This window comes from Crocodylus siamensis, chromosome 4, assembly GCF_052110815.1.
Source record: "Crocodylus siamensis isolate JL-2025a chromosome 4, ASM5211081v1, whole genome shotgun sequence".
Lineage (NCBI taxonomy): Eukaryota > Metazoa > Chordata > Crocodylia > Crocodylidae > Crocodylus > Crocodylus siamensis.
Genome location: NC_143398.1, coordinates 121,132,551 through 121,159,228, shown reverse-complemented (window position 1 = coordinate 121,159,228; position 26,678 = coordinate 121,132,551). Strand labels below are relative to the sequence as shown.

General features: G+C 38.8%; 2 protein-coding genes across 6 annotated transcripts in view; one reads left to right on the top strand and one right to left on the bottom strand.

Moving 5' to 3' along the window:
- Positions 1-282: 282 nt before the first annotated feature.
- GOLT1B (golgi transport 1B) lies at positions 283-14,276 on the bottom strand. Its single transcript, XM_090043584.1, has 5 exons — positions 14,119-14,276; positions 11,651-11,742; positions 7,804-7,982; positions 4,560-4,641; positions 283-2,973 (listed from the first exon to the last, which is right to left on the bottom strand). Exons 1-5 carry the CDS (start codon positions 14,141-14,143, stop codon positions 2,935-2,937), a joined length of 417 nt encoding a protein of 138 aa, XP_089899710.1. The 5' UTR covers positions 14,144-14,276; the 3' UTR covers positions 283-2,934.
- Positions 14,277-14,303: 27 nt separating this feature from the next.
- RECQL (RecQ like helicase) overlaps positions 14,304-26,678 on the top strand; it is a 34,840-nt gene continuing 22,465 nt past the window's right edge. For 3 of the 5 annotated variants that reach the window (XR_016441873.1, XR_016441872.1, XM_090043581.1), the window contains exons 1-8: positions 14,473-14,713; positions 15,876-15,953; positions 17,630-17,824; positions 20,020-20,199; positions 21,636-21,742; positions 22,745-22,943; positions 24,004-24,170; positions 25,456-25,537. Coding sequence is in view for 1 of the 5 variants with exons in the window: in XM_090043581.1 (XP_089899707.1) it covers positions 14,632-14,713; positions 15,876-15,953; positions 17,630-17,824; positions 20,020-20,199; positions 21,636-21,742; positions 22,745-22,943; positions 24,004-24,170; positions 25,456-25,537 (1,090 nt within the window). In the remaining 4 variants the exon portion in view is untranslated. Of the gene's footprint in view, positions 14,416-14,463; positions 14,714-15,875; positions 15,954-17,629; positions 17,825-20,019; positions 20,200-21,635; positions 21,743-22,744; positions 22,944-24,003; positions 24,171-25,455; positions 25,538-26,678 lie in introns of those variants that run through there. The other 2 variants (XR_016441874.1, XR_016441875.1) reach the window with 2 other exon arrangements.

Below are 26,678 nucleotides of genomic sequence, written 5' to 3'. Positions count from 1 at the left end.
ATTTACCATACCGGCAATGGATGCCTACCTACAAAATGTATGAATACACAAAACTTTAGCAAACAATATACTTGCTTTGAAATAAAGCAGGCAAACTTTCCACATCAGTCTGTCAAATGCAAGACAAGATACATTCCAGACTCCACTCCCCACTATGTAATACAGAAAAACAGACAAGCACTGCACTCTCTCACTTTATGAGAGTAAAATAGGGCAAAATGTTCTCTTAGAAGTGTCATTTAACAAACAAGTAAACAGACAAACCCACACATGGCCACCAAATAGAAAAAGTACCTCTTTATTTAAGGTATGACAAGTGTATTTACAGTATTCATTTTCTCAAGATCCATTTGTGTGACTTTTAAAGCAGCAATTACAAATTACATTTAAAAAGGGGGAAACGTTTCAAATATTTTTCTGTTACAGAAGGTATTTTCAAATGACAGAAATACTTAAGGCAAATTAGTTAGACCTTTTCTGCCAGCCATGCTCACTTGGCAAAACTAAATTTTGTCTGTAAGACAACGTTATCTTGAGGGATACAGATTATGCTAAACGGTACACACAATGTTGTTCCCTCTTATTTTAGTACATGGCGTCAGTCTGACACATGACAAGGAATGAGTGATGCTGCCAATCATCCACATGAGCAATGCTGACATTTGATTTAAAGCAATGAAATAAACTTCAATGGAGGTGAATTACACAGACCTCTCAATTTTGTCAAATGGCTAAGAAATTACAGCACAGCAAGACATAACCACATCTTAGAAAGACTGTCCAAAGCTCGTGTGTGTGTGGGGGGGGGGGGGGGGGGGGGGGGCGGGGGGCAGGGAGTACTTAACATAAGTCAGTCATATAATTCACCCCCAATCAGAACCACAAACTAGTCACATGAACAATCCATTCTTCCATTACAGTATTCATTACTTTTTTTAAAAGACAGGAATAAAGACCTAACAGTTGCCAACATCTATTTAAATTAAGATTGTTGTCTGTTTTTTTAAAAGTATTTGATTTCCATTAAAAGCTATTAAAGCATAACTAAAAGACTTAAGTGTTACAATTTTTTTAATTAACATTACAGATATTCAGGGGCAGTTATAACTGGTTTGCCTCTTGAGGTAGGAGCCACAAATCATATTTAGCCCTGTCTGTAAACTATTATAATACACCAGGAAACATAACCAAGTTATTTCAATAATAAAATTAAAAGGCTGTAGTGCCACTGACTAAATGTAAAAGATAATCTGGGCTATTATAATTGAAAACCCAGCGTAGTTCTTTTGTTCCCAGAGTATTTGGTATAACCTTTGGAGGAAAGGTAGTTTAGAAAATTAGATATTAGTGCTGCATATATATATGCAACCAGAAACCCAACTGACATGCAAAAGATACTTCACCCCTACTTTAAAAATACATATAATGGATCTTCCCAGTTTAAAAAAAATTCTAAAAAAAAAAAAAAAAAAAAAAATCTAACTCAAAGAGAATCAATTGTTAGATATAGATTAATCTCCAACTACTTCTGAGAAATTGTCCCTGTAGCTTGACACATTTTTAGCATTACATTTTGAGGGTGGGGAGAAATCAAAGCATCCAGATACAAGTAATTTGTTTTTCCTTTCTTTTTTTTTTTTTTTTGTAGCTTGTTTGCTCAGGTTAAAAGAAGATACTACCAAGTCTCAGTCATTTGGAAGTGTATGATGTTAGACATTCCAGCAGAAATAGAAACATGCTACTTTTGCAGTACCAGGGAACCTTTTATTCCAGGTTTATGCCAAATGCTACTATAATGCAGATCAGATACATATTTGTAACTGCAATTTTCCCATGATTGACATGATCATTTAGAAAGGTCTGTAGACAACAAAGAGCAATTAAGCCACTTATAAAGATACTCAGATTGACACGTTCTCCAGGTAACTTTTAAGTTAAATCTTTCAAAGACAGACAATATTTAAAGCTTGTTATTACTATTAAACTCCTTCCCCCCCCATATTTATTTTGTATTTCTTGGGCAAGAAAGAAAGTCAAAGCTTCCCACTACTTAAAAACCATATTCTGTATGCATTTCACAGGGTTCATATTAGCACCTTCACCAAATACATCATTGCATTAATGGTCCTTGACATGCAAGGATTTATTTGGTAACAAAATGGCTACAGTCTGATCTGCATGTGCCCACAGTAACATGAAAAAGGAGAACAAACCCAAAGGAGAGTAAATCAGTTTTCAAACTTCCTTGTTGAATTGTACAGGTTCAAGATGAAATATTACTGAAGATTGACCATTTGCATATTCCAAAACAGGAGACAAATACAATCAACTACATTTGGCTTTGAAACATTAAGATAACAAAAGTTTATTTTAGCCACATATTTACAAAAAAGTTTTCAGCAGAAATGTGTGGGGGTCTCCATTGTTGTCACACACACCTAAAAATGACCATCCATCTTACTTCCATGCAAAAAACATCTCTTGTTAAAGAGGGACTTTATTTTTTTGAGGAAGGCAGGTGAAAGGTTGGGTTGGCAGAAGGGTAGTGCTTCAGAAATCATGACCTGTTTGCTCTACTGCACCTTCAAAATAAGGGAGGTAAAGTACAGGCATCACTCGTTCCAGGAAGGTTCCTTGCAGTTAGCATGTTTTCCAAGAACAGGGAAAGCTGTCTTGAACAGTTGTTACACATGGATTATCCCATGACTTTGACCTCTTCAGTTTACTTACTGAATTTTGAGTCATTTTCTTAGAAGCACACTTGCTGAGCTTCTTCTTTAATGTATTCTGTAGACTATACATTTTAAATTAAACTTATGTAAAGAATGTTACAAGCTTTTCCTTTGTACACAATTTACTTTGTGCTGAATATTCTTCAAAAGGACTTTATAAATAATACAGTAACTTTAGAACCAGTCTTCCGTGCACTTGTCATTATACCATGTTGTTGCTTTCTCCAGCTTTATCTACAAGCTGTTGAAGAGAAGACAAGAGAGAGAATTCTTTAAGTTACCTGCCAACATTTCTGTATCCACACTCAAGATGTTCTCAAAAAAAAACTGGTACTTGTGCACATTCACGATGTGACTGAAAATGATTAAAGTACTCACCAAGTCTTATGAGATTTATGCATTTGTAAAATTAAGTCTTATATTGCAATTGTGTTTCTGCATGATATGCGTTTCATATAAACAAACAGCAAAATGTGGAGACACAACAGATGAAAAAATAAATCAGAAGAATGCAGGTAATGCTGCTAGCTTAATGACCAGTAAGAATAAAAAAAAGGAAAAATATGTCAGCCACACATGCATTAATAGACCAAATGAAATATATCAACTGACCATTACTGTGGATTCTCTTCTGAGCCTACGTAGGCTTTGAATAAAACATTAACAATTATCTTTTTAAATAGGATTTAACCCCATTAAGATCAAATTATATATAGGCAAGATCAATTTCTGAATGGAGCATTCAATTGATCATGGATTATGAATCAGACCTTTGCCTGAGACTGTTAGATGACAGATTTAGAACAAAAAAAATTTAAAATCAGTTTTTTCAAACCAGACAGTTTAGCTGCATATTCTGTCAATTTTACAATGTAGGTGTTAAAGTATATCTTTCAAAACTAAGATTAAAAACACAAATATTAAAGTTATGAGTATATATAGAAGTTTGCACAGTAAAAGTAGTTGACACCCTCCCTCCCCCAAGATTATCATCTCGGGTATCATTTCATTCTCTTCAGTTCCTTGGCTTTTTGGATAAGACTGGAGTATCCAACTTCTAAGTGGCTGAGGGACCACATGCTGCAGGCTGCGTCAGGGCAAGCCACAGGCCACAAGCTGTATAGATAACCTTCCCCTTGCTGAACGATATGCCCTCCCACACCCCCATGCAGGACCTCCCATTCCTTATTGCTGCACCATACACTCACATAGTGCATTGGGGGGGGGGAATGCACCTATGTGCCCTCCTAGCCCACTGCTGCACCACAGAGCACTGCCTCACCCTCTAGGATGGCAACAGGTGACCAAAGTTGGGGGAAAGGAGGGAGAGCCCAGAGACTCCAGCTGCTGCTACAGCCAGAGCAACAGGGGGACTAGCAGCTAAACAGGAGCTTATGGTCCACAACTTAACCACCACAGGCTGTATGAGGTTTCCTTTGATATATTGGACAGGTCTGCGCGAAGAGAACGGCAAACTATTTTTGAAAAAATACAAACTTAGTAAATGGCAAAAACAACCTGGCACAGTGGGCCTAAATAAATTGAATCAACTCAAGTAGGTCATCTGTTTGACTACAGTGAGGCAAGGAACGTCCATTGTAAATCTCCTTACTTTCATTAGCTTCAGCAGAAACTGAAATCTCTTGCTTAGACCTGACTATAACCTGCAATGTGCAAAAGCTGCACACGCACAAAAAAGCAAAAGTTGCCCATCTCATTTTTTGCTCTAAAACTACATACATACATTTTCTGTATTACTATATGGTAGATATCCAACAATCATGCATTGAAAAAAAGCTTCAAAGCTAATAAGTAAGACACACTTACCGAACTTATACCAGGTAAATTCAAGAGATAACCAAGAACTGGAACTCTTCTAATAAAGCCAACCACCACAGGAAAGAAACCCCTGGAACATAAAAAAAATTAGGAATTGACATAGGATTTCAGACTATAGGTTATTCTCATTGTTTCTTGCATACAGACAAGGAGGAGTCCTTTAAAAACAGGATAGCACTGAGTTACTGCAGCTTGTTAGCAACAAAGTAGTTATGTTGTAGCTATTTGGGCTATGACAATTTAGGAGGGAAGGGAAAGAAAATTACAGAAAAAAGCATCCCTTTTAAAATCTCCCTCCCCCACATTCACAAGAGCCTGCTTTTATAGGTTGGGTTTTTCAAAAGTACCTACTGTATTCTCTTGAATACGAGATGTACTTTTTAAAAGGAAATATTTATTGTAAAGATGGTCTGCATCTTAAACCCAAGTTTAAAAAAAAGCATAGACATGGCTTTACTTAAAAAAAAAAAAAAAAAAAAAAGCATCAAATAAACTGAGTCTGAAAACTTGTGAGGGCTTTGAATTAATGGGCATTACAGTGAAAGGAATTCAGTTAAATCATTGCAAATACTGGTGTTCCCAACTAATCTGCATTTTGAAAATCTCCAATAACTTTTCAACATAAAGGCTACCAGTTACTCAAGCACAAGACTAATTTAAACAGTCTTGCTGATGATGCATGTGATTTAGGGAATAAAATTCTCACAGTAACTATATGTAAATGAAGCAGAATTCTATTCTGGGGTAGCTCCTGATGTTTTGGGAAGCCAGATGCAGAAGACCAAAATTCAGCTATTTAGAAAGGATTTAAAAACAAAGAACAACATTAAGTCTGTTCACATATCTGACAAAATGTATGGTAAATACATGGTACACTTTAATATAGTCCAAATCTGTCCTTAAAGTAACCAAGGTCTCAGTAGAGCAGCCATTAGATTTTTGACAGATATTTGATTCAAACAGATTAATAATCTGAGACTCATGAAGTTCAGATGCAATATCTATCGGAACAATTTTTAACACGGATATTTTGTAAAGAGCAATGTTGCTATCAAGTTATTTACTGAGTTTCCTTTGATATTCTAGATGATTGGAAAAGCTCTATCCCCCTGATTTTAAGACAAAGACCATCTTTTTTTGTGGTGCAGAGGGCAGCAGGGCATCCACAGACTGTAGTCTATGGTCATGCAAGTTAGTGAGATATCACACGCACAGCATTATGAAGTTACTATGGGACCAAGTAGGAACAGACAAATAAACAGCAGCTATTGTAGTAGAAAATTTAACTTCACCAGGAGTGAAAAAATGAAACATAAAATTGTTTGAAACCTCGGCTCTGAGAACTATTCTGTTTTAATGAACACTGTTTTCTCTTAAGATTGTGGTCAGACTCTACAGGGCATTTGCTTTAACTACTTCTTTCCTCTAGACACTGTTCCTTCACATACAATATGCTGCCATCACCTGGTGAGAATAGCTGAATTGTGAATTGCAACTACATCAGCTCAAAGGTACAACTCTGTAATGATTTTAAGAAGGCATTTAAAGTTTTTCACTGTTATGAAAGCACAGTTCCTACTTTACATTGGCTGGGCTAGAGATCCAAACTGTTTGTATAAACAAGCCATTGGTACATGTAGTGAAATAATTTATATATATATTTTTTAAAATGTAGCAATTAACAACACACTTACAGCAAAAAACAGAAATCATCCATAAAGTGAATAAATCAAGAAAAACCTAAAACCAACACTTCTTTTCTCAATACTCAAACAAGCCTGATCATCCTGTATACATGATACAATCCTAGTGGTAATAATTAGCAAGTTAATGAAGTATGTGAACTGAAAACATTTCTAAATTAGAGGCCAAGGATGAAGTTTCAAAAGCCTCCCCATTTGACTTCAATGAGAACAGAATTAAGCCAATACCAACTTCTTTTGAAAATTCCATCCTATGAACTGAAATATAAGATTATGTATTGATGATGTATAGCAAGGTGAAAAAGTGGAAAATCCCATTCCCACTGAAATGCATTCATTTCCCCCTGCCATTGAAACACTATGGAAAAACAAAAAAAACCACAAAACAAAAACACTGGGTTGTCATGAGCCGCCTGAGTCCAATACAATTTGAATGAACTAGTGACGATTTTATTGGAAATTTAGGAGTCACCTCTTCATATATAAAATTTCCTTTTCTCAGCCAATAGACCGGGTATTTCAGTAAAGTGAAAGCAATGTGCTGTTTCTTGATTTTAAAGGAATCATGTACTATGTTCAGTCCATTCCACAGACACTGCATTTTTAAAAATTTTGAAGAAAATATAAAACTTATTGTACATAATAATTTTCATATTTTTAACTCACCTTTGTTAACCCATGAAGAAATGCTGCTACCTACAAAGTAACTGCTAGGCACACCTGATAAAATTATTGCCATTGTCCATGTTAAACTTACCATTCTTATCAGCAACGCTTAAATACACTGTACTACTTACTCCAAACAGCCTGTCTCCTAAACTGGAAGCAATGTGGCCATCTAGGCAGTTTAACTGGCACTGTCACTTAACAGTGACAATTAGCCCACCTGAAGGGCTTTCTTCCAAACCAAGCAACTACATGGTTCAGAAGGCAGCTTGTCCAGAGCAGCTGTGTGTGCTTATGGGTGCTGCTGCCAAGGATGCTAAAATTACTGTGCAGACATAGCCCTCAAGTGCCTGATAAGTTAATCAAATCTGTTTTCATTATTTATTCTTTTCCACTACAAGAATGTTAGAAAGTTTAGTTGCAAACACAGCAGGACAAGGTGTAAAAAAAAAAAAAAAAAAGTGTGTGTTAAACTGAATGCAACCAGAATTTACAGATATGTGCTACTTGTCAAGATGCTTTTTCAGGTGGTGCTAAGCTGCACGCAGCCTACTTTTGGACCCACAAGATATATTGGCCTTTTAAATGTTTTTCTTTGTTGGTTACAAAATCACAGCATGAAGCTGCCAAATTCAGTGCGACTTGAGGTAATACATCTCAAACAGATTTAAGATAGCTTAGTCTCAAATGGGGGACTGGTATCCACCAAATTCCAGCTTGTTGCAAATATGAATCTCAGATCTGCACAAACATTTAAAAACAATCCCCCAATTTGCTAGTTATAATGGAGACAGTGACTGCTGCAAGATTAGGAGGAAAAACGAGACATTGTAAGCAAGAACTCCATTGTAAGCAAGTCTTACCTGAATAAAAGGAAGAACCCATAAATTTCAAGGACCATGCCTATCAAGGGCCAACCAATAAGAACTATAAGCACGCCACCCAGGAAAAAGCCTGTAGCTTTCATTTTGTGTTTCTGGAAGAAAAATCTAAATGTTCTTTCTAAACCAATAACAAAAGCCAGGCCAGCCACAAATAAAACCTAAGAGACAAAGAAAAAAAACAACAACCTGTTAATGAATGTGAAATACTAAATATATTCCAGAAGGGTTTAAGTTTTAAACATTAATATTACCATCCTAAAGGCAGAGACTGATATCCTTACTGAATCTGTCAAACAGAGTAGATTTTAGCTAGCATAGAAGAGAATATGCTAGTTTTCCTGTAGAACTAACTACAGGGTTCTTTAAAGAGCCCACAATGAAACTTTTGTATTCAACATTACATTCTTTTCAGTTATTTACAAATTGGATAAGCTAGGGCCCATTTGTGGTAAATATACAGCCATCTTAGGAGTCCCTAAGAGATTTGCCCATTTTCTAAGGTACTTATGATTAAGTGTGTTTGAACACTACTGATGTTCTTGAACTAAGGATTTATAGCGCAGACAAATCTTAATAAATGCTGAGTCAAATTCTGCACCTAACTTTTATAACAAAAACTTGAAGTCCCTACTCACCAATGCATAATGCTTAAAGAATGTTAGACGTGCATTAGGAAACAACGGAAAGAGCCTAAGAAAGCAATTCTTAACCCAGGTACCATGAGAGCTTTTCAAGGGTGTCATGAGGTGAAAAATCCACCATGTTGGAAATGGTCTGACCTGTTGGGGTCTGAGTTCTTTGCAAGAGAACAAACTACTCTTTTTTTTTTTTTTCCCCCCCTTAGTATGGAAAAAATAATAATCAGTGAAAGGAAAGACCTACCATTTTCCAAGGGGTGCCTTGAAACTAAAAAGGGTGTCTGGAGGCCAAAAGTTGACAACTGTTGGTCTATGACATATCAACCTCAATATTCCTTACTTTTCACTGTCACAGCCTTGACATTTGTGTACCAGTCGTGACTGGCACACTAATGCTCATCAGCTTATTCCCACTGATGATATGTTTGATGTTTGGTTATAAATGTTTAAGTATTCCTCTAAGCACAGCTGCCATCTGCCAGCTTGAAAACTAACCTCATTGGCTGGAGTGAATAAAATGACTTCTGCTGCTAAGCCCCACCCCAAGTTCACCACTTTACTCAAGTGTTTTGTTCCTTTAAACTGTAATTTAATCACTCCCCTTTGTCACTTCACATTTTTCTTTCTTGTAAGGATGGTGTCCTATCAAATATATTTATTTTCTTTCCTGAAAGAAGAGGTACTTTAGCTATATTCCCCAACTCCCAAGTAACTATTCTTGGATTTTCCTTCAATGGGTATCTTGTATTTGCCTCTACTGCTACTGCTTATGGAATCAACCAGCACCAAAATGAAGTTGATCACTGTTGCCCAGAGTTCTGAATGGTAAAAATAAAGGCTGCCAGTTCTGTAGCAGTCTTCTCATGCAGACTGGGAAAGCTGTGAACAGCAGTAAACATATTGGAAGTCATATTTCAAAGACACCAGAACATCTCCAGATGCTTCTCAAGCAAATCCTAGGACGTCATTCTCCCGCTGTACTCAATTTTGGGCTCCACAATTCAAAAAGGATGTGGAGAAGCTTGAGAGAGTCCAGAGGAGAGCCACGTGCATGATCAGAGGTCAGGAAAACAGACCTTATGACGACAGGCTGAGAGCCATGGGGATCTTCAGCGTCAAAAAGCGCAGGCTCAGGGGCAATCTGATGGCCACCTGTAAGTTCATAAGAGGTGTTCACCAGGATCTGGGGGAACATTTGTTCACCAGAGCGCCCCAAGGGATGACAAGATCCAATGGTTATAAAGTCCTGCAAGACCGTTTCAGGCTAGACATAAGGAAGAATTTCTTTAGTGTCCGAGCTCCCACAGTCTGGAATAGCCTGCCACTGGAGGTGGTTCAAGCACCTACTTTGAATGCCTTCAAGAGAAATTTGGATGTTTATCTTGCCGGGATCCTATGACCCCAGCTGACTTCCTGCCCCTGGGGAAGGGGGCTGGACTCGATGATCTTGTGAGGTCCCTTCCAACCTTAATGTCTAGGAAGTCTATGAAAATACAGCTTACATTCCCCATTTGTATTAGGAAGGTCATTCCTCCAAAGACCAAAAATTGAATCTATATATTTTTAAGTTTAAACTTAGGTTCTGTAAAAACTGAAGGTACAGTCAAATAAACCTTTCCACATACCAGGGCAGTATCAGTTTTCCAAATACTGATTATTATTAACTTTTACTTGAACTTCCTTTCTTTACAAGTGTTGCAAGACTTATCTGGTATGATAACTGTTACCTTACTTCATAAGATAACAGTAAAGGTACCAGAATGATAGCAAATCATAGAAGGCAATTTTATCCATAAAACATGTGGCACTAGTAACTGCAATAAAAGTTTCTTTGCTCTGGCTGATCCAATATGCCTGAATTCTGACTGAAAGGTACCATTAGTACCTTTGATTGGTTTCAGCATCAGTGGAAGTTAAATATTTAAGTGACCAAACCTAACCTTTCTGCTACACCAGACTCTCTTAGTATTTCCTATGACTCTGTTTCCATTTAGTACCAAAAAAAAAAAAAAAAAAAAAAAAGCAAAACAGCTTATAACAATACACTGGATACGTCAATCTACTCTGTGCAAAATCCACATACAGGTTTCCCCTCAATTTATGCAGTACATGCATTGCCGGAATACTGCTCATAAATCAAATTTGCATAAAGGGAACCCAGTTTACAATGCAAGAAATAGGGATGTGTTCCCATGGCAGTGAGGGAGGGAGTAAGGCTGGGACCAGGAAAGGGGTAAGGGGAAGAGTGCGGTTCAGCCCGTTGGCTACTCCTGGGGCTGCAGTAGGAAGCAAAGCAGAGGGAACTGTCAGTGGGTGCAGAGCACAGGACTGGGGAGTGTGGGTTGCTGCTGTGTGCACTCTGGTAGAGCTGTGGGGCTGCTTTGGGCTCTTCCCAGGGGGTGCCCCAGATGTGTGTACGGGATGAACGTAGGCAGCATTGGGCGCTTCCTGGCGCTTGTGGCAGGGCTGGGATGGGTGCTGCAGCCACTGCAGAATTTGCCGTAGAACCCCCAACTTGACCTTCCAGCGCTGCTGTTGAATGCCAGAAAGAGCCCGGTGCTGCCATCAGCCCCAGCCTGCAGTGGCCACATGCTCTTGTCCTGTGTTTATATCTGGGGGCATGCGCCCTGCAGGAAGAGCCCAGCACAGCACCCCAGCTGGCTGCCCTCCCAGGGTGTGCACAGCAGCAAGAGCCGTGCCTGCCCCTCCTCCCCCTGCACCCACTAACTGTTCCCTCGGCTTTACTTCCTGCTGCAGCCCTGGGCCTCTACTTTTCCGCACTCACCCCAGTCCCTGCTGCAGCAGCCCCAGGAGCAGCTGACACCACCTGCCTGCACCATGGCACAGTGCAGCCCAGGGGCTGGGGTGAGTGGGGACAAGCAGAGCCCTGCAGGATTTGGGGCAGAGTGCTGCGCAGTGGCTGCAGGCAGATGGTGTCAGCTGCTCTCAGAGAGGCTGCAGCAGGGGCTGGGGTGACTGTGGCCCCAGCCCCATGGCCCCTTCCCCTCTCCCCGAGATTTACCTGCTTGGAGGGAGCACCTATTCCGATCGCATGAGTGAACCTCTCCCACATATAATGAATTTTGGGTATAAAAATGGTCATTGCATAAAAGCAAATTTGCTTATACAGAACCCACATAAATTGAGGGAAACCTGTATAAACCAAACTGCAAATAGAAGTCACTTACGTTTCCAATAGCCAGAAGTGCTTTGTCAAAAAACAGAATCATTCCAAAGAAAAGGAAAAACACACCAAAGCCTGTTAATCCCATTCCAATCTCTGCAATATAAAAGCAAAATTAAAAAGTTAAATAAATACACTTAAGAAAATATTTCATACCACTAGAGTGTACTTTGTGATGTTCAAGAGAAGTATGATAGTGTGTGTACATGACATACACCGGAGTAATTTACGCCACATTTTACTCCAGTCAGAAGCAGACATACGTGACCACCTAACTCAAGCTAACCGCATAAAGCAGCTGTTATTGCAGAGTCGGGCCATTAGGTGACAGGGCAGACATTTAGCACTCAGCCAATGTGCGGGGCAGACATTTAGCCACTTACCTACCTCAGTGTACAACCAACAATGGTAGCGGATACACAGTGTATGCTTTCTGACTGACTTTCTCAAATGTAACTTTACATCACAGAACAGCATTTTCCCTGGAGTAAATACTGTGTTGTTTGTCCCACTTTTCCTCTGGTGTAAACATGCATGCCCACTTTTGAAAGTATCTAATTTTGGAAGCACACTGGGGAAACCTGGGTAGAATTATCTAGGACCATTTTTAGACCATCACAAAATAAAGAAGAGCCCCATGTCAAGCAGTTTACAGATAAGCAGTTCATTTTTAACAGAAGCTTCCATTTTGTCATAAACTTCATTGTAGACTGTGACCTTTATGAAAGTTTGATCCAAGTGCATAGAAGTTGTCTAGTGCATGCTTGTTTGTGAAATGTCATTAAATTTGAAGCTACCTGTTGCAACACAGATCAACGTAAGTATGAGTGTGCATGTGTATGACTGTGTTCTGAACATCAAAATTTAATTACTGTCCTGTATTGTTAATTTCCCACTGGAGTTTAAATGCTAGAGACCTATTAGATCTAATGACTGGAGAAAGACTTGAAGGCCAAACTTGCATGACCTGCGTTATGCTGTATTTATCATGATGGTTGTCTGTCCTGCAATCAAAAGGTGCAACTACAGCATGTGAAGGCACAGTTATCCTAGCTCTGATTTAGTAGAATGGGTATCAGTAGCAACAAACATAGACTTCAGGCTGAAACCCAAGTACATAGCTGGGGGGACCCTAAAGGACTTGTGTGGCCCACACTGAAACCCATCTTCTTTGTTATCCAACGCTCGCAGAGCCATACCTTCTTGTGCTGCAATCCCACCTTTGATTGCACCATAGACACAAGTTCTATCACCTAATATTGCCTGAGGCAAAAATGCTGGCAGCAGGCCTATTCTAGCACTGCCATGAACGATAGGCTCTATTGGTGCAGCCTTTAGCTTCCTTGCAAAAACAGATACTACAATGTGTAGTTCAAATAATAAAATCTAGGTAAATGTCAAATTAGACAGTTCTCAGATCCAATTTCATACAGCTGGTAGCTGAGGACCACATATCCTTGAAATCCACCATTTTCCTCTACTTGAGTCACTTGAAAGGAAAATGCTGTAGATAATCTTATTAATTTCAACTCAAATACTAGAGAGAATAAAGCTTCAAAAGATATACCTGATGCTTGTTAGCCACAGGACCAAATACATAAATCACAAGCTGATGAAAGTACTCCACCAAGGCTGTTTCTGACCATATGCACAGGACAATACTTTGGTGAGCAGCAGAAGCAGGAGCTCTTCTGCTCTTCCTGGACAATGATTGGAAGCCCATATTTTTAGTCATCTTTTACTTGGGCAGATTCTGGCAAGTTTAAGAGGAGTAATATATTCAGAGAATATGGGTAAAGAAGAAACTGTGCTCTTCTCCCCATACCAAAGCTCTTACTAAGGGAGGTGGTCAGTCCACCTGACGCATGAGCCCTGTTAATATTCTGACCTCTCAACAGAAGAGTGAAGCCAATGCAATTCATATTAGGATTCTGTCTAGCAGCAGTGAACTTGTCAACTTCTAAAAAACTGACCAGTCTAGTAAATTTCAACCTGCTGAGTTTGCTGAGACTGTGCAAAGTGAAACGCTAGAGGTATCTGCACACACTGAAACAGAAGCTTATCACATCAGGTGAAGCAGTCCAAACACAAATCTTCCAGCAGCGCCTGAGGGTGGGCATCCTCATCTCTCACGTAGAGGAACGCCCGAGGGACAGGTATTGGTGGTTAAGAGTCCCTCACGCCAGCCGCAGGCACGGCTTGGATTTCTAGAAGCCAGCTGCCCAACGCCGGCGCGCGGGCGGAGACACTGACGCCAACACTCCCTTGCTTGCACGCGACTACAGAAAAACTTCTTCAAGGCTCGCGCGACCGAACTGTGACCGGGCTCCCAGCGGGGTGCTGCAGGCACACGGCGCCGCGCAGCAGCCACTCCCGTCGGGGCCATCTCTGCTGGGCGGGGAACCCGGAACACAAGCTCCTCGCGGGCCCCGCCACCTCCCTGTATGTCCCTCCCCGCCCGCCGGCGCTTACTCTGCGTGTCCGACAGGGAGATCATGGTGGCGGCGGCGCGGGCCCGGGGCAAGCGGGCACAGACCGGGCCGCCACGTCTTCCGGAAACACGCAGCCCACCGCCCCGCCTGGGCCCTACCACCGCTACCTCTCATTGGCACAGCGAGGGACCAATCACCACCCGGCTTCTTCGCGGCACCTCCCTCCTGCCCCCTTCCCCGCTGAGCTACAGGGGCCCGGCTGGGCCACACTTAAGAGAGCGCAGCTTCTGATTGGCTAGGAAGGGGGTTGTTGAGCTCAGCTGCCGGCTGCGGAGAGGTGAGAAACCGGGCGGGAATCGGCCGCTGGCGAGGCGACGCGGCGGCGCGCGGGCGTTGGAGGAGGGGCGCCAAGGAGGGGCGGGGCCTGCCCGCGGGTAGCGACCCCCACGTGGCTTTGGGGGTTGTATGCCTCCGGGGGTGACGCGCGCAGGGGTCTCTCGGGGGGGCTAGGCTTGCTGCTCAGCCAAGCGTCTGGTCGCCTTCTTAACGTGATATGAGCCCACTTTGTGCTGCGGAGGGATACGTCACCTTCGTCTGCACCCCCCTCCCCCCGCGTCTAAATCCGACCTCCACTTGTGAGTGGAATGATATCTGTATCTATGCACGTGTATACGTGTGTGTGTGGCATGGCCGGGCTGTGTGTGTACACCCCTCCCCCCATATAGGGTGCAAATCTACCTTCCTGTTTGACTTCAGAAGATGGGGTGTGGGTGTAATGTCTGTGCCTCCCATTATTTACACCCCCAACCCCCCCATTATTTATGCACATGCACACACACATACACTCACTTACTTTAGTTAGTCTATAAGGAGCAAATCTACCCTGCTTTCTACTTGACTTCAGACTATGTCTATTGAGCACATCTTGCCCAGTATTTTAAAAGAAAGGGAAGCATTTCCATTGATTTCTGCAGCAGCTGACTCAGGACCCTTAGTTTGGAAGTCTGGAAAACCTTATTCTTGGGTACCATCTCTGTACCCCCTCCCTTTTCAAAATCTTAATGTGTCTTTGTGTGTCTATATGTAGAGAGACAGAGAGATTCCAGTCTTCTCTTCTCCCTTCTCTCTCTCTCTCTCTTTGGTTAGTGGATAAGATACAAATCTATCCTGCCTTATACTTCAGACTAACATGGTTAACTACCTCTCTCAGGCACATCTTGCCCACTATTTAAAAGAAAGGGAAAGATTTCCATTGACTTCTGTGGGAGATGACTCAGGACCCACATTGCCTGAACCCTTAGCATGGAAGTCTGGCAAACCATATGCTTGGAAGTCTGTCCCTGGTCTCCTTATGAATTCATTTACATATTAGTATAAGTTTCTTCCTGCCTAGCAGATATATTATGCCCTTTCGTTGGACATGTTTATGCTTATAAGGTCAGATGAGTTGATACAAAGCAAGGTGTTCAGTGTTTAGCAAATGCAGAGTGCAAATAATGTGGTGAAATACATTCTATGTAACTTCATGAGAAGCCTCTAAAAAGTTTACAAGTAATGATTTTTCATAATTCCTCAGAAATTAGGGAGGGACTTCTAATTTAAAGTCTAGGCCATCTTCTTGCCAGAGTAGGACAGGTCTATGCAATATATTTAAAAAATGCTTTGTCCTTCTAACTTTAGGTGTAACAATTTTTGGCATTCCCTTCATTTCTGTTGGAATCTTCTAATCTTTTCCCATGCTTAAAAAAGTATACATGTATAAAGGTTATTAATAAAATACACCTTTTTGTTTTTCAGATACAGTCCCTTCCTTAGACAATATTTATTATTTAAGAATTATTTTTTTTCCATCTTTTAAGATGACAGCTCTTCCAGGTAAGCTATAATTAAAATAGTAGGAACTTTGCTTCACTATAGTTGAGCTGACTTCTTCGCGTTTGTGAGACTGTTATTATAATTGCAGGTTAACTGTGTTAATTGAGTTCAAGCAGAAGATGGATTTGCAAGGTCTATTATAACTTTTACAACCTGTTTGGAGGAAAAGCATCACTTTGTGCATGTCACTACTGTACTGTGTGGTGCTGTGGGTGCTGCCATGAAAATATGCCCTGCTTTGTTCTGTTTCTGCATGTGCTTTCTGGCTTGTCCCTAGGTCTACTCTCAGCCAGGAGAAAAGAAATTTGATGGGCTCTTATCATATTACATATGCAAAACAGGACTTTTTGGGGGCATGTTTTCACAGTGGCACTCTTTGGCACCATCCAACACTATAGGCATGTTTTTTTCATTTTTTTAGGTATCTACAAGGGCAGTCCAGAGTGAGTGCAGCAGTATGATCATACTCAGATCATAGACAGACAAGGTTCTTTGGGTAGATGTGATATGTTTTATTAGACCAACTAAATAGTTGGAAAAAATTGTTCTTTGCATGCTGTCAGGCACAAACACCCTTCTTTAGGCTTAGGGAGAGTTTGTTGCAGGGTGGATTTGATTTAAATCATGATTTAAATAGCTGGTCAGGAAGACTCGGTTTAATCGTTTTCTACAAAAAGTGCATTCTTGTTTGATATTCATTTAACTTTATTCATTTAACCTTTATTCATTTAACTTCTAGAAACTTTGCACTTTTAGAGAGGTAAGAGCTTGACTATGTTCACAAATTTGCAGAGAGACAAGAGCGCTGACGGGCAGGTAATCGGGTCTTCTCCCTCATCTCCGTATATTGCTGTTAACAAGGATGTTATCTTTGAATCCAGAGTTTGAGAACTGAAACTAAGCATCACAGAGATATTTAATAGGATATTCTAGTCTGAGCACTGAGTCCCATTGAGTTTGAGTGGTTTTCTTCAATCTTTACTAATCTCTGGAAACCCCATAAGATTGGGCCCTTAGTGTAGTCCATGGCCTGTTGTGGCCTATTTATAAAACTTTTCTAAAAGGTTACATGAATAGATTGTCTCAAATAGTATATAATTAGAAGTTATAACATCATGGAATAGGGATTATCTTTGAGCTTTAACATATTTTAAATTAAAACTATATAAGTTTTTTTTAAAACATCTTAACAAAAAGAAATGCGATAAATAAAAAGATCTGATTTAAATAAAATCTGCTTTTTTAATTTAAAAAAAAAATCATTTATTTTTATCCACCCTGGTTTGTTGTCTCCAGAGACAAGATCCTTGTTCACAGCAGTATATGGTGATAAGAGAGAATGGACCTGATTACCCACCCATCAGTCTGTCTGCATGTTTGTGTACACCAAGTCCTTATGTTTCTCTGAAGGTGCAAAGTTTCAAGAAGTTAAATGAATAAACAAGAATGTACTTTTTGTGGAAAACAATGATTAAATTAAGGCTTTTTGACCAGTGATTTAAATCATGATTTAAATCAGTTTGACTTAAATCCACCCTGTTGCTATCTCTCGTTTATATGTCTGCTAGTCAATGGGTGCAAAATATCTGGCACCCTTTGAAGTTATCATTAGTAAAACATGAATGATGCAATATTATAGTTTTGATTTTTTTTTTTCCCTCTCTCCCTTCCTTCAGTGTTAGAGGAGGAGCTGGTTTCCATTGATGAAGAACTGCAGGTGCTAGAAATCCAGATTCAGGAACTATTGGAAAGGCAACAGGAGCTTATTAATAAAAAGATGGTGTTAAAGAGAAAAATAAAACAGTTTTCAGATGATTCAGAAGCTGGGAGAAGCGAAACAAATGATTCTGCTAAGGCTTGGGACAAACAAGGTTTACAAAATCAAATTCAGTTACTAATATCACCTTTATTCTGACTCAAAAGTATTGTAATTTTATGGAAAGAATGTACTGAGATTTACCTGTGTCAACAAGAAAGTGAAAATGCGGTATTTCAGTCCACCGGTGTGTCATAATTGTCCTGCTTCATTCTAGGGGGTAGCGTTATATTTTGGTTACCTTGATAGCCTTTGGTTTTTATTAATTTGGATTAAATTAATTGCGTCCCTGGATATTCTGAGTACTAATCTGGTAATAACTAGTTATCCTCAGTTTTATGTTATACTAGATCTAGAGATCTTGTTTAACTTCACCAGAAGAACTTTATTTTAATCTTGCTATCATATTATGTTTAACACTAAAGTTCTGCCTATTAACTTTGAGTTAAAGTACAGGGCCAAGAATTTTTTATAAGGAAGTTGTTCATGTCTCCTTACACAATGTAATACTCTCTGGCTACTAGTGTGGCTCTTTGCTAGTAAACTTTATCATTGGAGACTAGCATCCTGTGCTGCAGTATGTACGTACATGAATAAATATAGTAGCTAACCTTGATTCTGATCCAGGTCCATTTAAGTCAATGGAAAGACTCTGATTGACTTTAAATCATGATCCAAAGCCCTTTCATAAATGAATAATGCCATACATCCAGCACCTACATCTTCTCCATGCTGGATCCCAGATGGTAGAATTCCCAGTGGTTTTCTATTTTCTTATCTTTAGGGCCCTACCAAATTCACGGCAGAAATGGGCTGTGCAGCAGCGCCTTAATATTGAAGGTTTCCCCCACCCCTGTTGTTGATTGGCTGAGGGACACTGGTGGCCCTGGTGCTTGTTGCTGACTGGCTGGGAGGCAAAAATAGCACCATATTTAAAACTGTGGTTTTTGTCTTCCTGCCAATCAGGAGCAAGCAGGGGGCCCTGTTGCCAGTTAGCAGGGGAGGAAATGCAGGGCACCCTGCAAGATTAAAGGAGTCACTGCACAGCCCACTTATGCCATGAATTTGGTAGGTCTTATTTTCCTACTAGTATGAAGAATTGCTGACCAGTCTCTTGTTCCGACTGAAATAGATGTGCTGAGTTTTTGTCCCATTATTATTGCCGCTTAAAATAGATCTGTTGTGCTTTCGTCAGCTGGAGGTTTCTGTTCAGCATGTTGGCAAAAATGTTTCTTGTTTATTTTTTTTGGGAAGGGATTATGGAGACTTCTTGTGGAAATGCTGTTTATTTGAAACATTCTATAAGCAATAGCCTGTTTCCATTTGCTACCTAGGTTACCGGGATGTTTCTGCAAAGAAATGCAGGCTCACCTGTTGAATATCCTGGGGCATATTATGCCTCTTGCTTCACTACTTAATCTCTCTGTAGTCATTCTACTTGTATACAAGTAGCATCTTTTCTCCTCTAGTTTTCCTGAATATGCCTATGTCTTTCTGAGGAGCGTGAGTTTAAAATTGCCCTGAAAATTAACTAAAGTATCCTAACTATTCTAGCACTTGTCCTTGGAAGCAACTGCTGTCAGGCATATTACCTTTCATGTTCCATATCAGTTGAATAGAATAGTTATCATTTAAAAGTCAGTATACTGAAGTCATTGATGTGGTCATGGATTTCCTTTTGAGGATTAATTCATATTATCATTTATTACTATATTATTATTCTCAACCTTTTCAGACTTGAGGCATCCCTCAGAAAATGTTAGTTCTTAGCTTTCACTCTCTTTAACTACAGAAAAATAGCACAATTTTTCTGTTGCAAAGAACTCTGACAACAGCAGGTCAGAATGTGTTTGGTGCTGTGGATTCTTATGTGAAATCTCTGGGTTTATCTTGTGAGCCATGCTTGCATACATAACAGTGCTGACATTGTTTGGCATCCCTGAGAGGTTCTCAAGGCGTGCTGGTTGAGAATCACTGTATAAGACACCAAGCTTTGTGTTTAAATTTCAAATGGTCTGCAAAACAAATTCATACAAAGCATAACTTTGCACTCTGTCACTTAGTTTACACAGGCAAATCTTGTGTATGCCTTTTGAGCTTTAAAAATTAGCTTAATATACCATTAAGACACTTTCAGAAAAAAGTCACTTCCACATTGTAGTTGTTTTTTTGTTTTATATTTTAAATGCCATTGCTTATGAAAGGATTTTCACTATTTTTTCTCTTTTTTTTTTTGGTTTTTTTTAACAGATTTTCCGTGGTCTGAGAAGGTCATAGCCGCACTACAAAGGACCTTTAGACTCCAGAAATTTAGGTCTCTACAACTTGAAACAATAAACGTTACAATGGCAGGGAAGGATATATTTCTTGTCATGCCTACAGGTGGCGGAAAGAGTCTGTGCTACCAGTTGCCAGCAGTGTGTTCTGATGGTATGTGAGAATAAAGGTCATGTAAAAGTAAATGGATTTCAGGTTTTCATTTTGTATGATTAATTGGAGAGAGAAAGTGCTACGTTCATAAATCTTTTATAAATGTTATTCCATCTGCTGAAGAATTACCAGTGCAAGTGTCCATGATTTGCACTTTAATTCTCTAATGCTAAGTATTTTCCTTTCTTAATGTTTTGGCTTCAGATCCTACAGAAACATATTTTATTGTTTAAAAACAATGTATTCTGTTGCAATTTTTCTTTTCCCTTAAATTCTGAAGAGACTATTGATTTTTAGATTTTATAAATTATTTTTTTCCCTTTTCTTAACAAAAGAAACAAATTATTGATTAGCATTTTTCAGTCCCAAGGTAAATTAGCCTTTTGCACAGTGACCTGTTTTGGGGGATTATTAGTTTTGATGATTGGTTTAGTGTCTCTTGCTGTTAAGAGGTTTAAATCCAGTTGTCAATGGATAAAGATGCATATCACAAAATTCTCCATCATATATTTATATCCTCTTCAAAAAAATAAAATAGTAAACAGTGTCTGGTGAACTTCTAAGAGGATGTGCACTAGAGCTGAATGCTAGGACTCTCAAAAATAGGGGTCTTAAAGTTCACCAAGGTACTTTAGCATTGATCTCTCTCTAAATATGGGGGCAGTTCTACTGGCTTCAATACTAATTCCATTTAGACATGTGCTTAGTGAATTGGGTCCTACATTTTTCAGGTCCACACTTAAGTGATCTCATTTTCCAAATGTCTAAGCACTGTTAAATTAAAAGAGATTCAGCCTGTTGGAAAATCAGGTGACTTATTCAGGTGTTTAAATATGTACTTGGATACCTAATTACAGTTATCTGCTTTTGAAATTCTTTGTTTGTGCATATGAAGTTAATCAAGTCTTGCACTCTGGAGTGACTCCATTGAAACCCAGTGCATGCTTTGGCTTTGTATTACACAGTTAATGCAGAAAATACTGGCCATCAAGAGCAAACACTTGACTGGATTGCTTTAAGCAGGAATGATCCTGCCTTTAGCAGGGGGTTGAACTCACTAGATGACCTCCTGAGGTGTCTTCCAGTCCTCTTTTTTTTGTTGGTCATATGTGTAATTCTTAAGAGCACCCCTGTTGGCTACCTAAACAAAGAAGCCTACAATGAAATGCATATGAAAGCTGAACTATTTGTAGGTAATCTCTCCAGAATAGAGTTAATGTGCATTGGTGTTACCATTTGGGGATGCTTGCATTGCTACTTTCTGCTCTTTACTTGCTCTTGAGGAAGAAGACTTCATTCTGTGACTTCAGTCCTGCAGTATTTGCATTAAATGCACATGTGCATACAGGATTTTTGTTGCATTGTTCAAATTGAGAGAAATCTTATGAACTTAATATTTCAGATGAGAGACAAGATTGTTTTTTTTTTTCTCACAGGTTTCACGCTTGTGATCTGTCCTTTGATCTCACTCATGGAAGATCAACTAATGGTTTTACAGCAGCTGGGAATATCGGCATCTTCATTGAATGCTTCAAGTAGCAAGGTATGTTTAGCTGCCAGAATCTGTCGTAATTTTGCAACATTTTCAAAATTAAGCATCTTTCTAGCATCTTGTTTGCATTTTATATTATTCAGTGTCATTAAATGGATGATATAATTTTATTTGCTAGCATACCATTTCATAGTTGTCACACAAAGTATCAGTCGTGGAACAAAATCCATTTGCCAATGTTTCTATGATGCTAATAATAATATCAGTAAAAATAAAATAATATACTCCTAGTTTTTGGGAGGTTTTCATGTTTTGTTTTTTTTCTTTTTTTTAAATCCTTGCATAGAATGAGCATAATGTTGTGGGGCTGAGCTAATGCCATAATGTTTTTGCAGGTATTAGGATATTTTTGTTACTAAATGATTTTTTTTTCCCCTTTTAATCCAGAAATCAGACAAAAGATACTGGGCAATATTATGTCACTTAATTTTCTTAGCAGTGCAGACTTTTTATAGCTGTAATTAAGTCATTTGTTTTAGAATATAAATCCACTGTCAAAAGGGCCAGGAAGACCTTCATTGATATTGCATTGTCCAATTGGTCAACATACATTTTGTGGTAGAGTTCTTCTAATTAATGCTTTCATGTGATGTGACAGATTGCACAAATATTTCAAGAACTGAAGTCCCTGAAAAGCCATTACAAAAGTTGACAGTTTTTATTTTGCATGTGAAATTACTTTATATGCTACAGACATCACGATATCTTGCACAACAACAAAGACACTTCACCATACAGTACAGAAAAATATTTCTAAAGTTCTGTGGCCTTAGTGCTAATATTAAAGTCTGCTTGATAAGTGTATTTACTTATAGTGACCCATTGCAGATTCGTATACAGTCTTGTCATTATGTCTCATTTGGTTCACTATGTATGCATTCAGCTAAAATTTGGTTGACAACCTGTTGGTCCTAAAATGAAGCAATGTTATATTTGCTAACATCCTATTCCTAATCACAGTCCTAATGATCTAGATTACGATTTTTTTAACAGGAACATGTGAAGTGGGTTCATGCTGAAATGTTAGATAAGAACTCCAAGCTCAAACTCATTTACGTGACTCCAGAGAAAATTGCAAAAAGTAAAATGTTTATGTCGAAATTAGAGAAAGCTTATCAAGCAGGAAGACTTGCTCGTATTGCTGTGGATGAGGTTCATTGTTGTAGTCAGTGGGGACATGACTTCAGACCTGGTATGTTCATTCAGAATTATATAAGCAGTTAGATAATGATGGAAGAATAAGGCTGGGAGTTAGGCAAAGTGCTTTCATATTTTGGACATGCATTTAATTATCAAGGCACAGCAAATACTTGTGTGCAGTTCAGAGATTTTAAAATTCCTTTGGTATGATGCAAAAGTGGTTTATATCTTTAACGAAGATCTAGGTTCGGGCAAGTCCGGGACACTTGCATTGGCAATCTTTCAGTGGATTGATATCACTGACAGTTGAAAGGAGAAACTGCAGTGGGCCTCTCTAATATAGAAGTGCTACCTATGGAAAATTACAATCTATATAGCATTTTGTCACCAGTTGGTCTTCAGACTTTAAGTGTTCATGGTCCTTATTATTTTTGTATTAGAGGTGACAAATATTAGCCACATCATGAAATTTTGTAGGATGAACTTGGACCTTTTTAAATATAATTTACAGGAAGAAAAATTACATTGTTGTGGTCTCATGTTTTTGTTTAGTGTACATAATTAGTACATCAGATGTTATTTTTCATTCTGTTAAAGAAAACTTACAGTTTAATGTAAAGATAACTAGAGTCCTTAGTCTACTAGGGTTTTGCACAATATTTTTAAATTTATTATTTAAAAAAAATAAATTTCCATTAAAGGTTGTCTTATGAATACAATGGACAGAGCAAATTTTGTATATGGATGGTGCTCAATATATTTTTTGTTAATATGGGCAATTGGTTGCTAGCAATTATATTTAAACAGATCAAAATATAATTGATGTAGATTTTAATTAATTTGTTAATTTTGTTTTCTAATTCTCTTAACTAATGTACATTTAAGTATATAGTATTGTCTGAAATTAGAATGCTTTTGTAAATATATTACAAGAACAGTCCTGTCACTGTCAGTACTGTACAGTCTGCTGAGCACCTTGTTTGGAATTGTAAATGAGTTTTGTTACTAGTGATTAGCTTGCAGATTTGATATAGTAGTACACAACTGTCATCTCTTCAGATTGAAACTGATTGTATACAAAACCAATATTTTCCCCTCATTTTCTTACGTAGATTACAAGTCACTTGGTATCTTAAAACGGCAATTTCCAAAAGCTCCATTAATTGGATTGACAGCAACTGCAACAAGCCATGTTTTAAAGGATGCCCAGAAAATTTTGTGTGTTCAGAAATGCATTACATTTACTGCATCTTTCAACCGGCCTAATCTTTTCTATGAAGTAAGTTGTTTTTTTTTTTTCCTTCTCATTTTGTGGAGTAGAGGCCCCTGTCATGGATCAGGACATCACTATACTCGGTGTTACAGAAACGCAAAGCAGTATATTTCATTTTCTAAGTGAGGATTTTTTTGTGTGTTTGTTTGTTTGTTTTAAATAGTCTGAGGAAAGTGTTTCACAGTCACTAAAGTTAGTTGTTATGGTTTTAAGTAAGAGGGTGACTCCCTACTGTTCATGCAGCCTTTGAAAATCATCTTTTCCCATGGCCTGGTTTTATTTCCAGGATAGTGTTCTAAAAAGTATTTAGTCTTTATTGAAAGATAATCATTGATTAGCTATAATTTTTTTATTAGATGGCTCTAATTTTTATTAGAGAGCTTTACTAAGCTAAGTCTTTGGCAGTTCATTTCTTTTGACTTTTTCAATATTACTTGACTGGGGAAATTTAAAAAAATGAAAAAAAAAATAGAAGTGGGATGTAAGGACACAGGAAAGAGATGAGGAGTTTGGCTTAGAAACGTCTTGATCAACTGCATGTAGTCAGGTTTTATGGCTATGTCTGCTCTTAATCAAATTACAATATTTCCTTTTCTGATATTGTTCTTGGTCTGTTTTATTTTTGTTTTTTAAATCATCAGACTGACATGAATGTATCTTACCTATGTCTGTGCAGAGTAGCAGATGTTATGACCATGTGCATGTACTTGTTCTTAGCTATGCTATAGTCCAGTGTTTCTCAACCTTTTTGGACTCGAGGCTCTCTGTATCAGATTCAAGGCATACTGCCATGACTTTCATGAGTTGAGTAGAACCCACTTTCAAAAACCAGTTTATATATTACAGTGCTTACCTCCTTGCAGAGATGCTGGGCAGTGGAGGTGGGGGATTGACCAGGCAAGGACCTACCTGGGCCTGTACTTACCTGCTTCTTTCTCTCTTGATACCTTGTGGCACACCCCAAGGTGCCTGGTTGGGAATTGGTGCTATAGTCTAAGCAAATCATAGCTCAACACAAACTCCTTTAGATTTCCCAAGTATGTAACTCTTTAGCTGGTTCAATATTGAAAATTGGCAATTTCATAGAAAGCCCATTGGGTCCAACTAAAAAGTAATTGGAATACATAAATACCTTGGTGCAAGATAAATTGATCTTAGTCAAAGAGCAGAGGAACTGAGTTTGCTGTTCTAAGTGTTGTATGATAAGAGGACTATGTGGGAAACTGGGTGAATTGCTCTTGAACACCTTTGCAATTTATCAGTAACATATGTATTCTTTTTATTTTTTTAGGTTCGGCAAAAGCCTTCAAATGCTGAGGACTTCATGGAAGAGATTGTTAGGATCATCCATGGAAGATACAAAGGGCTCTCAGGTAAACCATATAAAAACAGTGTTGTCTTTTTCAGGTAAGGTAAGCGATAATTGTGTAAGACGTTATTCTTTTCAAGCAGGCTTCTGTTTTATGGTACTGCTCCAATGTATTAGCAGAATTGAGGACAGCTGCTTATCTTTTTAATAAAGATCCCTTCTATTAACTAGCAATTTTTATGGTTAATTTTGTATTGTTTTTTAAATTTTTACTAAATTGTATATCAGCATCTTCATGTGCCTTGCTGTTAGTCTGTCTTGTCTTTAATTACATGATCAAAACTATTTTCCCTGCAGGATCCTGACTTTGTTCAGCATACAGGATGAGCTGCTTTGGCACTGGATTTGTGTTGTGAATGAGAGTTTGTGTGGGGCTCCCTGTTTTACTCGTTGTACAAGTGGTATTGTATGTAGTAAATGAAGCAGGGATTGCAGGAAGAGAAAAGACTTGTCAGGGTGGTAAAAACTAATTTTTCAGGACAGCAGTATATCCTTACTTTGGGAACAGATTTTCTGTGCAGGTTGGGCAAGTCACTCTTTCACAGGTGGAACCAAATTATGTATTGCTCACCTCCTTGGTCCCAATCATACTTTCCCTTCCGTAACCTCCCCAGTCCTTTCAAAAATTTTTCTCCCAACATACTACTTTCCCTGCCTCCCGGTCTGGTTTGTGACTTCTTGCATATGAATCAAATGTGCCTTCTGGATATTAGTAACAGTCATTAAGCGTAAGCTCTTCGCTGTCCATTTCAGTACCTGTTCCCAATCCCAGCCAGAGCAGTAATTACAGGGTAAGATTGGCTTCATCCCTTGAGCTCAGGGCTAGAACATTCTTTGAATGATGGTGAAAGAGCTGAAAGATGGTGAACCACTCTTTGATGATGGTGAAAGAGCAAACTAGTCGCACATGGTTACTGTGAGGGTCTGTAGGGAGGACGACCCCCCCCCCCCCCCCCCGAGGCTTAAGCATGTGTAGCAGAGATAGAAGTTCCAACTGGGAGCTGAAAACGAATGGAAATTGAAATGTTAAGACGTAACAAGTGAAAAATACCTACTCCATTGTAAAATGGTGATGGTAATAGGTCTGAGAGTACTTCAAACTCAGTTTTGCTTGTAGAGTTCTTTAACCCCAGTACAGATTCGTC